We start from the raw sequence: 16,729 nt of genomic DNA, 5'->3' as shown, positions 1-16,729 counted from the left end.
ACTTGCTCTTCAGTCTAAACAGAGCTATGTTTAAACCAGCAATGAGATAGTCTGGTATTTATGGTGGTTTTATGATTGCAGAGTGCAGAAGAAGCAAGAGAGAAATCGGTTTGGGTAGCGTTCCAAACCAAATAAATGGCTTTGAATAAACTTTAGAGCATCCTAGAATTTTCCTAGAAATCGTCCTTGTAAAAATTTCTCAGGTAACATGCACAGATCTATTAAAACAATATTCTGCAGGGGACCTTCCAGCAGTCTCCATACTACAGTATATTGTCCCTGCTTTGTATACGGCCAACATGTCCTATATAAAAATGTGAAGAAAAACAGGGCAATCTGGCTTGAGTATTTTGTTCTCAAGGGCATTTAGTTTCATCCACTGTAAGGATATGCTCAGCACTGGTTCTAAAATGCACTCGACCAGACCTTCATCCCAAGATTGAAGGTCCTGTCCTGTTTGCAGAGATTCAGGAACGGTTTGCATTGGCTGAGAACAGAGAATTGGGGCCCCTTGTTCTCGGCAATAGTGGGGGTCATGAGGTCGGACCCCACCTAATTTACTTTTATGACCTTTCTCATTTTTGGGTCACAGCACCATTCAATATGTTTATTTTCATCTTTAATGTTTTTTTTAATTTTCCTGGATTATATTGTTTTATCTATTTTATGCTTTGTTCACATCATGTTGGCCCTTTCTGTTGAGCCGTCCATTTTTTTTAATTGTCTGACATCTTAATTACAAAATTTGACAGTCAGTACCCAGCATATTTTTACATTTTCACCTTCCCATACTCTAAGAGCTAACTTTTTTCATTGACATTGCTGAATCAGGTCTTGTTTTTTTCATCCTGGGCTGTATTTTATTGGAATTGTTTTTTGACAGATCAGAAAAGCGTGGCAAGTTATGAGTTTCTGTCCTGTTAAAAAAAACAGGTTCTGGGTGATGGGGGGAACGTGACTGGCAACGCTCAGGCTTTTTCTTCTTTAGCTCTTCTCACTGACTGTATTTTCCCTGATTGTCCCAGCTAGTGCCCACATGACCTGCTATCCAATGATGACTACCCTGAACTAGCCTCCATTGGAGAAAATGCCGCTTCTCAGCAGCAAACACAGATTTGCATTGCGGCTACAGCCCTTCACGTTTGCAACACACTATTTTGTCTGTGGTCTACAAACGCCTGGGTTTCTTAGCTCCAGCCTCTCATTTCTCTTCAAAATGGGTCTAGGGAGGTTCTACAGGGTGGTGATCGGCTTTTATCAATGGTGTGCACGAACAAGATCTCCCCCGGCAGCCTCAGACTGATCCCAGCACACTGCGTGGTGCTTCATCATGCCTGCGAACTCTGCTTCACCTAGAGGACTTTGGAGCATCTTGCTGCCTCTCCACTTTGCCTTCCGCTCGATTCACAACTTGCCTTCCAGCTTTTCCAGCCCTCCCATTGGTCTATGTATCATGCTGCTGACTTTCCTGAGGATTGTCCTCTGAGCATGGCCCGCCCATCCAGATTTGGATTTATGCTCTTCGGACCCTCTTCTTATGGACACTGGCTAGTATGAACCTCCCGGAATGATCCTGACTGCCCCACGGAATACGATACGGACATGCCCCTTTCATGAATGCCTAATGTGTTTCTCTCTGTTTTGGATTTGCAATCTGTGGACATCAGTTGTGTTTGACTTGCATATATTGTGCACTTAGGGCTGAGCGTACTTCACACAAATCATCCCCCCCACCCCCAGGCCTCAGTGGTAAGAGACCTACTATATGTGTCTCCTTTTAAAAGGTTCATCCTTTTTTGGTGCTTATTCTATACTCATAATTCTGTGTCTGCATTGCCAATTGCGCTAGGGAACTTCATGACTCCTTTCACTTGTTTTCCACTTCTTTCCCATTCATGCTCACCAAATCCTAGAAGTACTCCTCTTTAATACTACTGTATTATAATGTCATTCAGATGATCTCATTTAATCCGGACTCCCCCTGTGAAGTTCTGCGCTAATTTTTCTGCCTGCTGAGCTTTCCTACTTTGCCCTATTTTGTTACTGTATTTCTACACTTTATGTTACCACTTGTGATAGAATTTTAGATGACTTTTCCAGTTTGGACCTTTTTATAGCCTATTGTTATATGTCTTCTTGATCATTGTATTTTCTTGGTGTGCTACATCTTATATGTTTCACTTCTGTCTATATGCAATATGCTAACTCTTTTTTGATATGCAGAGTAAAAATATAATTATGAAAACAGGCTCGAGGTCTAAAACTTACGTCAAAAGTACTGTCTTATGAAATGTGTTAACTACATAGAATTTTTTTTTTTTAAATGCCACACATCCAGTATGGGGGTACAAAGATCCCCCAATGTATTTGTATTATGGAACTGTAGGCGCTCCATGTCCTGTCATATTGTGTCTCTGTACATTATAACAGAGGTATTCTCCCCTTTTGAGCAATGCTTCTAGGAGAGAATATCTTCATAACACAGTATTCAATGGAACATGCCATGATCTGTGAGAAAAAAATACCTCTGTATGGCATACAGGCTCATAGTATGGGAACATAGGTTTCTATGAGTGCCGTATTTGGGCTCTGTACAACGCAAAACTTTTATATAGGCATAATAGGGTAGTTTTTAACTTCAGATAACCGTAATACAGCCACATGTAAATATTCGTATTACTGCTGTAAACACCTGTACCCTCAGTGGTTCTACTGAACAGGACTGACATCACCATATTACCCCAGATCAGTAGAGCCACGGGGGTTGGGGGGGTCTGGGTCTTGCAGCTGGAGTACGGACCCTTTTATTTAGCTAGATTACTTGGCTGGATCGGAATAGGCATTATGGATGTTGAAGGTTTTATAGAAATACACTTATGTAAGCACGGGTCAGTTTACCATAGTTATCCTGGACTAGTGATGAATGGTTGTATAGAGGGGCAGTGAAAATATGGGCAAATATTTCTAAAGCTGTCTGACGAGAACCACCTTGTCTACCCTTGGAAGAAACGTTATTCTTGGAAGAGAGAGAATTTACTAATCCCCCATGATACAATATATAGAGAACGCTGCCAGCTGTAATTGTTCAAAAGGAGATTAACTACTTTCCTATGTTTATATTGTTTGGATGACTTCTATAAAAAGGAAAACCGTATAGAACTAAACTAAAAATGATTTATTCTTTCAATTTTGCATAATCACAGCTTTTGATCTGTCCAATAGGGTCCAAAAGGAGATCCAGGATTGTCACCGGGGCAAGCTCCACCTGGCTCAAAGGTACTTTATCCCATATTTTTATATTCTAGTTATTAATTCACATAGGGAAATTTATCAAAACTAGTGCAAAGGAAAACTAAAGCAGTTGCCCATGGCAACCAATCAGATTTTATTTTTCCAACTATGGTTTTGCTTGGATGCTATGGGTAAAGGCTCTACTCTTACTTTGCAGTAGTTTTGAAAAATCTCCTCCACATTGTGTTTATCTGTAGTAATGTGGATGGAATTTATTATTCTCCGGGGAAGATCAAGGATGGATTTGTCATCTGAAAGTATTTTTACGTTTTTGTTTTTTTTCTTACTTTATTTGGGCTTCTTAAGAGTATAGACTACCCTCTAGAGACCCAAATGTATTAAAAGGACAAGTAGCCATACTAAAAATGTGTGTTGACGTTTTGAATGCATTCATCTCAACAGTACAGAGGTAGCTAAATGTCAGGCAATACCTTGTAATAGACCAAGCACACTATGAAAAATAACCAGACTTTAGATGGATGTTGGATTTTCACACGTTATAAAGGACTTGTGTTTCCAGTGGGAATAGGGACCCCCCTCTATGATGTCCATATGCATGGTAGACAAATTTGGGGAGATTTACTCAGCAATATGTGCAAAATTCTGGCAGAAATTGCACCATAAATGTGGAGGACACGGCGAGTTTTGAAAAGTATCCAGAAGAGCAAGCATGGCTAAGAGGAGTCCTCAAATTTATTACCTGTGTGTGCCAATTTTTGGTGCAAGTTATTGGGGTAAAGTATGCCAGACATAAGGTGTGGTAAGGAAGAGGAAATTGTCTAAAATATTTAGCAAGTATCAAATTAACCCTTCTGTGTGCACCATTTTTGTAAATTGGCCCCTATTTGCACCAATTTCATGGTCTCATAAAATTATGTACTTTTAATAAAGTACTGATTAAGCTTAGTTTAACTGAACATACTTGAGCTCCAGTCATAGAGTGAGTATTGGACAAGGGAGGTCAATTCTTCTTAGCCACCTAAGCCAAACAAGACTGATAAGGGAGAATATTTGGCAGTCATATGCTTTGTACATAGCAAATGTAAAGATCTGGAAAATGATTTTCATCCTATGTTGAACTGTTCCCTTTACATATATGTTATAATATTGTGTTGTTTGTAAAAACCCATCTATAAAGTTTTTTGTTAATCTTTTTGTGTTATAGGGAGATCCTGGACCAATGGGTTTAATGGGAGATCGTGGACCTTCAGGACAAATGGTACTATACTTGTTTGTGTGTAATTCCCATAGTAGTAGTAGTAGATCGCTGGGGTTTGCAGCTGCTGGACCGGTTCTGTATTTAGAAAACACAGTGTCTTGATGGGGACAAACCCTGAAAACAAGTTCAACTGATATCAGTCTAAACACTTTAAAATTAGTTTAAAAACTATGTTCACCTTTAAACAACATTTAACAGTTTATATATGAATGTAATGTCCATAGAAATTTGAGTCCCTTAATAAATAAATTTTATGTTGATCCGGAGTTACAGCCTGTATTATATCCCAGAGCTGTTTTCACGATTCTGCTGGGAAACCGTTAAAAATCTTGTCATCAGACACACCCCTGACAGTTTAGCCTGCAGAATTGTGAATGCAGCTCTGGACTATAATACAGGTTGTAACTCAGGATTAGCATTAGATAAATATTGTGATCTATAAATTACTCAATTTTCATGTAGATTAACTGTATATGAACATTTTCTTTAAATATTCGGTATAAACAATTGATTTGTTGCTATGACTCTTGGCACATTCGCACCTTGGTTATATTAGTGTGTGTATATATAATATTATGTGTGTGTGTATATAATATTATGTGTGTGTTGGCCTGTTTTTTGTGGGATAGAATGTGGTTCCATAGCAACATTTCTAGGATAAAATAATTTGTAGGAGTGTCAAGATAAAAGGTGACATGACAAATCGCTTTCCTGTATGCTGGGATAGCACTGAGCGTGTAAAGGCAGACTTCAGGAATGTTAATGGCCATGATATAATGTTTCTACTTGTTTATGTTGACATTTGTTGATCATTACATATTAGATTGTTGCAGGTTTGTCATTTTGTATCCACATGCGGACAATCCAAAAATAGCTTTTTTTCCCTACAGCCATTTATCAGTAACCTCTTTTATTATTATTTGTGACGGTTTTAGTATAAAAACTATTAAACACCTGTTTTTCTTTTTGTATTGCAATGCTCTGTTCTAGCGTGGTTGGGTTCTACGTGTTTAAAGGATCTTCAGCTGTTATACATGTTTCAGTATGGACAGCGGCGCAGATTTACTACTGTTCTGGGTCTGAAAAATCTGTCAAAAAATTAGCCCAATTTGGCACAATTTTTATGTTTGCTCCTCAATTTTAAAAGGGGCGCAGCTTACAGTAAAATGGGTGTGGCCTAAAACGTGCCAAACTGCACCCAAAAACAGCCGTAAAATACGCCATATCAAAGTTGGTATAGGGAAGAGAAAAGTGTCTAACAGGTCATGCAAAATGTACCAAAAATTATGATACAGCCTGCACCACTGTGATAAATTTGGTTGTGCTGCCTCACTCTCCTTGATAAATCTGGTGCATTTTGTCTGCCTAGTCTAAGTTTACACTGTGTAGCTATTATACAGCATCAGTAAATGAAAATATTATTTTTATTTTACTTTAGGGGCAAAATGGGAAAAGGTTTTTTATTTTACTTGTATATTACTAAAAACTTTAACTATATATTTTTAGCCACACTAGGCACGATTGTTAAATCGCTGGGACAACACACAATACAATCTCGAGAGATCACACAGTCTTGTTGTTCTTAGGGGTGCCTCAAACATTAGGTGGATCATTCTATTCCCATAAAACTTCATGGGTAAGCTAGTATCTACTCATTTCCCTGGTTCTTGCCAGGTGGACTATTTATATACCGGGTTTTTTCAGGTTCTACTTTTCCCCTGTCTTCTACCCGGGACCAGGCAATAGGTGGGGTTAGACATAACTCCTTGTGGCATTTATTTGTATGCTGCTAACTTGATACGCATTTACTATTTCATTGGTGGAATGAGGAAGTGCTGTTTCAGGGTACCGGCACTGTCTGTATGGAACATCACTTTGTCTTCTTCCTCCATTAAAACCACAGTCAGTAGAACTCTCTGCCTGTAATATTCTAGGCATACCTGTGTAGAAGGTCTAGAATTTGATCTACCCATTTACCCTTCAATTTTAATACCTCGTTGTGTATTTGCGGTTTTATATTTGAATTTTTTGATGTAACAATAAAAGTATATTTATTTCTCTGTACACTTATGGTTTAAGACTCCTGTTTCTCATAGTTTTCAAAGTCTTGTTGTTCTTGTCTGCCGAGAGCTGAAAAGTGAGTGAGAGCGTGCGTGCGCACAGCTCTGAGTCGCACGTACACGCTCTTCCCTCTCCTGCTGTGACACTGTCCATATCTGATTGGACAGTGTCACCGCGATGTTACACTCCCCCTTGCCAGTTACACGCCCCATTGACATTTCAGAGGGTTATTTAAATATCGGGTGCCAAATATAACGGCACCGATATCTAAATAAAGGAGGAGGGTAGGAAAAAAAAAGTTAAGTGCCACAGGGTTTGTGCAGCCCTGCCTATTACATGCTGCACTCAGCTGCACATGTATGGCGCAGGTGAAAGGTTCTCTTTAAATGCTGCATTCGACATCTAATCGGTTAAACGGCCAGGATAGGGGTTATCTCCAATCCCAGCCATTAGTGCGAGGTGTCAGTTGTAATATTTAGCTGTCACCCGCGGCTTATGGAGCGGGCTCAGCCGTGAGCCCGCTCCATACCCTCCCTACCAACTATGATATACATTTACATCAAATGTCGGTAAGGTGAAGTTAATAACATTGATTATCTTGTTACAATGGCACCTAACAAGGGGAGGGATATATTGGGCAGCAAGTGTACGGTCAGTTCTTGAGGTTGATGTGTTGGAAGCAGGAAAAATTATGAAGCAGTATAAGGATCTGAGCAACTTTGATAAGAACCAAATTCTGATGACTAGACGACTGGTTCAGAGAAGCTCCAAAACCAGGTTTTGTTGGGTGTTCCCAGTATGCAGTAGTTGGTACCTACCAAGAGTGGTCCAAGACAGGACAACGGTGAACAGCAACATGTTCATGGGCATCCAAGACTCATTGATGCGCGTGGGCAGGGAATTCTAGCACGTCTGGTCCGATTCCGCAGAAGAGCTACTGCAGCACAAATTGCTGAAAACGTTACGCTGGCTATCATAGAAAGATGTCATCACACACAGAGCATCGCATCTTGCTGCATTAGTAGCTATATAACTGCAGAGCAGTCAGAGTGCCCATGCTGAACCCTGTCCAATGCCGAAGCGCTTACAATGGGAACGTAAACATCAGAACTGGACCATAGAGCAATGGAAGAAGGGGGTTTAGTCTGATAAATCACGTTTCGTTTTACATCTTCTGGACGTCCGGGTGTGTCCCTTACCTGTGGAAGAGATGGCACCAGAATACACTATGGGAAGAAAACAAGCCGGCGGAGTCAGTGTGATTCTCTGGACAATTTTCTGCTGGGAAACCCTGGGTCCTGGCATTTGTGTGAATGTTAATTTGATATGTACCACCTACTTAAACATTGTTGCTGACAAAGTATACCCCTTCATGGTAACGATATTCTCTAATGGCAGTGCCCTTTTCAGCAGGATAATGTGCCTGCCACACTGCAAAAATTGTTCAGGAATGGTTTGAAGAACGTGACAAAGAGTTCAAGGTGTTGATTTGGCCTCCGAATTCTCCAGATCTCAATTCTATCGATCAGCTGTGGAATGGTCTGAAAAACAAGTCTGATCTATGGAGACCCCACCTCACAACTTTCAGAACTTCAAGAATCTGCTGCTAATGTTTTTGTGCCAGATACAGCAAACCTTCAGAGGTCTTGAGGGGGTAATTGCCTCCATGGTTCAGAACTGTTTTGGCGGCTCAAGCGGGACCTACACAATAAAAGGAAGGTGATTTTAATGTTATGGCTAAACGGTGTATGACATTTTAAATAGGTGGCATAAAATATATTGTCAAGGCTGATGGACCCCCTTAAACTTAGAGAATTTTTTATATGGATGTTCCACATCTTTTAGCCAATCAGCTGAGAAGACTAATTTAATGACATACATAGTGTGCTTTGTAGCAATGCCTTGCCTTGGGGTGGTCATCATAACAGATGACCCGTAGCGCTGGAGTTTCACACCGCATTTACTCACTTTTTTGGTAGGATTTTTACAGTATTTTTTTGCACGTTTGTGTGTGTGTGTGTCTGTATATGTGTATGTATATGTATATGTGTGTGTGTGTATATATATATATATACACACACACACACAGTTAGCTTCGCCCACAGCCCGACCTGCAAGATGCCTGTGAGGAAGGAGATGTGAGTTCTCAGTTTGTCTATTGTTTGTGCCTCCATTTGTCTGTGTGTCTCTGTGTTTGTGTGTGTATAAGTTCCAGTATGTGTGTCTTTGTGTGTGTCTAAGTGCCTATATATGTATCTGTACAGTGGCGTAGCTATAGGGGTCGCAGTTGCGACCGGGCGCCTAAGCATGGGTGGCCCGCAGGGCCCCCGTTGCCACACAGCGCTGACCGCGCTTCCAACTAATACAGTTCAGTGCAATGCTGGAGCCTTGCTCCAGCATTCACTATGCAGCGAGTGGCTCCGTACAGGCAGGCGTGATGTAGTGACGTCAGAAGGATTCTCCACCCGTCGTGGGAATGGGGATAGGTAAGTAATTATGTTATTATTTTTCTATTAGGTACATACATATAGGGACATTATACTGGGAATGTGAGGGGGTGCTCATATGATAGCTGCTGAGAGGGCATTATACTGTATGGGACAGCTATGGGGGGGCATTATACTGTATGGGACATTATAGTCTATAGGGCAGTTATGGAGGGCATTATACTGTATGGGGCAGCTATGGAGGGCATTATACTGTATGGGGGCATTATACTGTATGTGGCAGCTATGGAGGGCATTATACTGTATGGGGGGCATTATTGTGTGTGGGACAGCTATGGGGGGCATTATACTGTATGTGGCAGCTATGGAGGGCATTATACTGTATGGGGGGCATTATAGTGTGTGGGACAGCTATGGGGGGCATTATACTGTATGGGGGCCTTATGCTGTATGTGGCAGCTATGGGGGGCATTATACTGTGTAGGGCATTATAATATATGGGACCGCTATGGTGGGCATTATTCTGTGTGGGGCATTATACTGTATGGGACAGCTATGGTGGGCATTATGCTGTGTGGGGAATTATACTGTATGGGGCAGCTATGGGGGCATTATACCGTATGTGGGGCATTATAGTGTATGTCGCAGTTATGGGGGGGGCATTATTCTGTATGTGGCAGCTATGGATTGCATTATACTGTATGGGGGCATTATACTGTATGGGGCAGCTATGGAGGGCAATATACTGTGGGGGCAGCTATGGGGGGTATTATACTGTGGGGGGGGCATCTATGGGGGCATTATACTGTGTGGGCAGCTATGGGGGGCATTATAATGCGTGTGGGCAGCTATGGGTGACATTATACTGTGTGGGGGCAGCTATGGGGAGCATAATACTGTGGAGGCATTCATGGGGTTTGTCAAGCAAGGCAGCTGGGCATAGGTGTGCGCAGGGGTCTGGTGCTGTTGGAAAGGGGTAGGGGGGCCCAAGCTGAATTGAGCCTTTAGCTACGCCCCTTTATCTGTATGTGTATATATTTCTGTGTGTGCATCTACTACATTATCTGTACTCAGTTATCTGTGGTGTTAGGCTATATTCACACGAGCGTATGAGATTCACGCGGGTGAAAAACGCATGTTAATCTGGCCCGTGTGTAGCGTTATGCACCAGTGTGCTTTGCGAGTGTCATGCGTTATTCACGCACTCTCAAAGCACATCTTCTTTTTTTTTTTTTCAATCTAATTGATGCGCAAATCACGCACCGCACACGGATGTGCATCCGTGTGCGGTGCGTGGTTTTCACGTACCCATTGACTTCAATGGGCACGTAGGAGCATGAAAACGCACCAATATAGCACATGCAGTGAGTGTCACGCAGCGGACTCTCACTACGTGAAAACACGCATGTGTGAACGGCCCCATTGAAATCAATGGGTCCATGTGCTGTGCGTGATTTCCATGCGCAGCACACGGACGTCGTTCGTGTGACTGGGCCCTTACATAGGACTTCAGGTAACATCTACATTATCTGTACTCTGAGAGTTATAACTGTGTTATCTGTGGTGTTACATAGGACTGTAGGTGACATCTACTACATTATCTGTACTCAGAAAGTTATCACTGTGTGTAGGGCTGGGCGATTTTGCAAAAATATTAAATCTAGATTTTTCTCAACCCTATGGATGATTTTTGAATTGATTAACGATTTTCTTATTTTTAGGAGTAATTAAGGAATTATTGTGCATGGAATTCTCTTATCTCCAAAAAATACCAAGACCAAGACACTATTATTTTACATAAGAGAATTGCAGGCATAGTTATCCAATAATATATATTGATTACCAGGATTGTCCCTTGGCTGCTACGTGTGATCACGCTCACTTATAAAAGGGACAATGCTGATAATCATACTTATATATATATATATATATATATATATATATATATATATATATATTTGGCTCAGAGAATAAAAAGAGCAACTATGAGTGCAGAGGAACGCCAGGAACAACGAGAAACCAATTCCCAAAACAAGACGTTAAGAAGGCAAAACCCTAAAGTTAGACAAGTCTGTAATGAACAACGTCCTTCTCAGAGAGCACAATTATAAATACTTATCATTCCTTTTGCTAGTGTGTGTGTGTGTGTGTGTGTGTGTGTATATGTATATAATATAATATATATATATATATATATATATATATATATATATATATATATTGAAAACAAGAGGACAAGGAGTCATGTACTTTTTAGAAAAAGTAACAAAATCTTTATTAACTGCAAAAAGACCTAAAGTTCAAAGTGGAACATGGAAGATCCAGACGGAGTTAAAGAGGCTCTGTCACCACATTATAAGTGCCCTGTCTCCTACATAAGGAGATCGGCGCTGTAATGTAGGTGACAGTAATGCTTTTTATTTAGAAATACTATCTATTTTTACCACGTTAGGAGCGGTTTTATCTTTATGCTAATTCGTTTCTTAATGCCCAACAGGGCGTGTTTTTACTTTAGACCAAGTGGGCGTTGTACAGAGGAGTGTATGACGCTGACCAAACAGTGACCAATCAGCATCATGCACTTCTCTCCATTCATTTAGTCAGTGCATAGTGACACTGAGTTGTTCGCTATGTCCTGTCTTATACTGACATATTAACGTTACTGAAGTGTTTGGACAGTGAATAGACATTCCTTCCAGCCAGGACGGGATGTCTATTCACAATCCCGGCACTTCGTTAACGTTTCTATGGTACTTACAGCAGAGCAAAGCGTAATCTCGCTGTAACCTGTCATTTACAGCGTGATCTCGCGAGATTACGCTTTCTCTGCTGTAACTAGCACAGAAACGGTAACGAAATGCCAGGATTGCAATAGACATCCCGTCGTGGTTGGATGGAATGTCTATTCACTGTCTAAACACTTCAGTAACATTAATATGTCAGTATAAAACAGCACATAGTGAACAACGCAGTGTCACTATGCACTAACTAAATGAATGGAGAAAAGTGCATGACGCTGATTGGTCACTGATTGGTCAGCGTCATACACTCCTCTGTACAGCGCCCACTTGGTCTAAAGTAAGAACACGCCCAGTTGGGCATTCAGAAACTAATTAGCATAAAGCTAAAATCGCTCATAACTTGGTGAAAATAGATTGTTTTTTCTAAATAAAAAGCACTGCTGTCACCTACATTACAGCGCCGATCACATTATGTAGGAGACAGGACACTTATAATGTGGTGACAGAGCCTCTTTAACTGTCTACGGCTATACACTAATTAAAAACGACATCACAAAGTGTCAGGTCATTACAAAATGCAGGTGCTTATGAAATGTGAAGTATAGGGCAAACAAACAAACATTTACACAATACAGTAATATTTGACAGCCAAGGAACCCTATTGCATAAAGGTATTTATGCAGTAGGTAAATTAATTTCCATGGAGGAAGGCGATACGGACTTAAAGTTTGAAGTCATGAAAATATATAGGTGCAAAGTAAAGTCCATATCTCCTTCCTCCATGGAAATTAATTTACCTACTGCATGAATACCTTTATGCAATAGGGTTCCTTGGCTGTCAAATATTACTGTATAGCCGTAGACCATTAACTTCGTCTGGAACTTCCATGTTCTACTTAGAATTTTAGCTCTTTCTGTGTTTAACCCCTTAATGACCGGGCCATTTTGCACGTTAATGACCAAGGATTATTTTTTGTTTTTTCACGGTCGCATTCCAAGAGTCGTAACTCTTTTTTTATTCCGTCGACATAGCCGTATAAGGGCTTGTTTTTTCCGGGACGAGTTGTATTTTGTAATTGTACCATTTTTAGATGCTTACAATATATTGATTAACTTTTATTAACTTTATTTTAGGAGAGAATTGAAAATAAGCAGCTATTCCAGCATTGATTTTCACGTTATAAGTTTACGCCGTTTACTATGCAGCGTAAATAACATGTTAACTTTATTCTATGGGTCGGCACGATTACGGGGATACCAAATATGTAAAGGTTTTATATGTTTTTTCTATGTTTGCACAATAAAAACCCTTTTAGAAAAAAATTACTTGTTTTTGCATCGCTGCATTCCAAGAGCCGTAACGTTTTTATTTTTCCGTCGATGTGGCCGTACGTGGGCTTGATTTTTGCGGGACAATGTGTAGTTTTCATTAGTACTATTTTGGGGTACATAGGACTTATAGATTAACTTTTATTTTATTTTTTATGGGGGGAATGGGAGAAAAGAGAGAATTTTGCCGTTGTTTTTTGCGTTTTCTTTGGACGCCGTTCATCCGGCGGTTTAATTAATGTGTTCATTTTATTGGTCAAGATGTTACGATCGCGGGGATACCATATATGTGTATGTGTGATTTGTTTTGACCGTTTTATTAAATAAAACCACTTTTTGGGGCAAAAAAGTAGTTTTATTTGACTTTGACTGTTATTTTTTTTTCACAAACTTTATTTAACTGTTTTACATTTATTTTTTTTTGTCCCACCAGGGGACTTCACTATGCGATGTGCCGATCGCATATATAATGCTTTGGTATACTTCGTATACCAAAGCATTATTGCCTGTCAGTGTAAAACTGACAGGCAACCTGTTAGGTCATGCCTCTGGCATCGCCTAACAGGCAGATGCTGAAGACAGACCTGGGGGTCTTTGTTAGACCCCCGGCTGTCATGGAAACCCGACGGCGACCCGCGATTTGTTTGCGGGGGCGCCGATCGGGAGACAGAGGGAGTTCCCCCTTCTGTCAAACACATTAAATGCCGCTGTCACTATTGACAGCGGCATTTAATGGGTTAAACTGCCGGAATCGGCGCGCGCTTCGATTCCGGCAGTTGCAGCAGGAGCCAGGCTGTGTATAACAGCCGTGCTCCTGCCGCTGATCGCGTGGGTAAACTGTCAGTACCCGCGCGATCACAGGACGGATATATCCGTCCTCCTGCGCGAACTAGCAGCTGCTGAGGACGGATATATCCGTCCTTCGGCGTTAAGGGGTTAATAAAGATTTTGTTACTTTTTCAAATAGTACATGACTCCTTATCCTCTTGTTTTCAATATATTCTCTACGGAGTTTTTTTCTATATGTGTTACTCATAAGGACTTTGGAGGTGTAATACCAATCGATAAGAAACACATAACCACCATACTGTGTCCTGTGAGACTTATGTTTATGATATATATATATGTGTATGTGTGTGTGTGTGCGTGTGTATATATATATATATATATATATATATATATATATATAATCCTAGCATCGTTCAGATAAGTTAATGAGTGTGTGTAAGCTGGAACACCTTCCTCCCCATCTTGGGCAAGAGTGAAATGGTTGTATTGTCATTCCATTTCCATGTCCTCTATACGGAATCCGTATCTCTTGGTCTATAAAAATTATCTCTCGCTCTCATTACTCAGTCAACCTATTTCTTTAATGGGCATTGTGTAATGCTTAATTCTTACTGTTGTGGCGCTGCACAGAAAATTAACACTTCATGCCAGGTTTCTTCATAGATTACAACTGATCGTTGAGAGTCCTAGCAAGGGGAAACATTGTTTCTTCAAGAGACTCTTATAATAAGTAATAAGTATCCAAAACGGATAACTCCATAAAATCAATAGGATTGTAATGCACATGTATATGATATTGTGCAATGATATCTTCTGAGATTACTCAAATTTGAAACATATGACATGTCAAAATAGCAAAAGGTACATATATTTTTTAAGCATTGAGACTTTAAAGAATTATAAAGTGTGCTTTCACCTTTCAACACCATTTTGCAGTAAATCATTTGACAAAAATGTAAGAGTAACTTTGAAAATTCATTATATATTATTATTTTATACCGCTTCTAATTTATAGCCTGTAATATAAACTACAACTCCATTCACAATTCTGAAGGCTTCAGAGCGAAAATCTCTTCGTATTCTCTGCTTGTTCAGAGTCTGTACAGAGCTTGCTTTTGTCAACTTGCGTTCTGGGAAATTAAATTTTTACTTAAAGGGGTTGTCCACGCACGAACAACTGATGACCTATCCACATAAGAGGTTATCAGTATATGATTGGTTGGGGTCCAATACCTGGACCTCGGACCGATCAGCTGCCCCGACTGCCGGATGTTATGAAGGGTATGCAGTAGTCGGAGCCAGAAGCAGATGGCTCCGACTAATGCATAACGACCATGCTGCAGAACTGCAGCTCGGCCGCTATTCCGTGACCAGTGCCATCTTGCTTCCGGCATAGACATCCAGTGCCCATAGGTAGCTGGAGCAGCTGATCGTTGCGAGGTCCGGGTGTCAAACCCCCACGATCATATACTGATGACCCATCTTGTGGCTAGGTCATCAGTTGTCTGTGCGTGGACATCTCCTTTAAGGCACTGCATAATAATCTGAAGTAGTAAAAGCTTACTGTCACACTGCCTAATTGAGCAAGGCCAAGCTTGTTGACTGTTTCCAATAGCAGCAGAAATGTGACTGCAGCTCTGGGCTATAATACAGGCTGTAACTTAGAATCAGTTCAAGATACTTAATGCAACGTACTTACAAAGTTACTCAACATATTATATAGATTGTATCTATGTATAAACTAATGCCATGTGACCTATAGAAAGCACTACAATTACTCTCATACATTACCTTGGTGCTATTAGCTTTTAAGTGCAAATCTTATACCAATTGGTTAACCTTTTATGTTATAAAACCCCTCCTGGTTCTTGTTTCCTAAAGATGATTGTGCACATTAATATCTGGACTGTCTATGAAACTGTTACATTTTGCATTCTCTTCAGCATTTCATTAGACTTCTCTAATTATGGCTGAACCATGAAGTCACTTTAGTAGTACTCTACACTGCTTTTAAGTAAAAAAGGAAATAAAAAAAAAATCTTGAATTTGTTATTCCCCTCTCATCTCGTTCCAAGCGTTTGTTCTAATGCACTACCGCAAACATAGAGAACTGTAAATCACATACTATATATGCAATACCAGATGCCGAGCACCCCTGCAATTACGGTAAATCATTTTCACAACGGGCACTGAGTTTTGAGTTTTTAAAATGACTCTTAGCTACATATGTTCTAACCTAGTGAGACTAATTTACATAGGGTAAATATGGAGGCACGGTGTACGTCTCATTGCCCAGGTTAAGCTCTGGGCACATCACGTTTTTGGTCTAAGTTTATCGTATAAGCCGGGTAAAGCTCCCGACTGTATACGGTAAATGTAGACTGTGACAGATGCATTACAGTGGCACATGTCACTTATAGGCTGATGTTATAAGAACTTACACCGCGTGGGATATGTTTTTCTGCAGAATCCCTTGGGATTCTACTACGCTTTTCCATCCAGAAAGAGATGTACTGACGTAAACCTGTCAGACGGAGGTCAAAAGGACATTCTTTTGGCCTCCGTCAGGCTAGTGGAGCCCTATGGATACGTTTAGCGTGAATATCATGAGCTCCCTCGACGTACACACTAAACATAGGGGAAAAAAGTGATGTGCACTTAGCCTTAGGCTGGATTCACACGAGCGTGTGCGTTTTGCACACGCAAAAAACGCACCGTTTTGCGTGCGCAAAAAGCACTTAACAGCTCCGTGTGTCATCCCCATATGATGCGTGGCTGCGTGCTTTTCGCGCAGCCGCCATCATTATGACACTCTGCTTGGATGTTTGGAAACAGAAAAGCACGTGGTGCTT

General features: G+C 40.6%; 1 protein-coding gene across 2 annotated transcripts in view; it reads left to right on the top strand.

Annotated features, from left to right (window-relative positions):
• The window catches only part of COL24A1 (collagen type XXIV alpha 1 chain), a 227,094-nt gene that overhangs the window by 69,384 nt on the left and 140,981 nt on the right, over positions 1-16,729 (top strand). For both annotated transcript variants that reach the window (XM_075832949.1, XM_075832950.1), the window contains exons 6-7: positions 3,223-3,276; positions 4,457-4,510. In XM_075832949.1, the coding sequence (XP_075689064.1) occupies positions 3,223-3,276; positions 4,457-4,510 (108 nt within the window). The remainder of the gene's footprint in view (positions 1-3,222; positions 3,277-4,456; positions 4,511-16,729) is intronic.

This window comes from Rhinoderma darwinii, chromosome 7 (genome assembly GCF_050947455.1).
Source record: "Rhinoderma darwinii isolate aRhiDar2 chromosome 7, aRhiDar2.hap1, whole genome shotgun sequence".
Taxonomy (NCBI): domain Eukaryota; kingdom Metazoa; phylum Chordata; class Amphibia; order Anura; family Rhinodermatidae; genus Rhinoderma; species Rhinoderma darwinii.
Note: the sequence above shows the minus strand (reverse complement) of the source record. Positions and strands in the feature narration are given on the sequence as shown.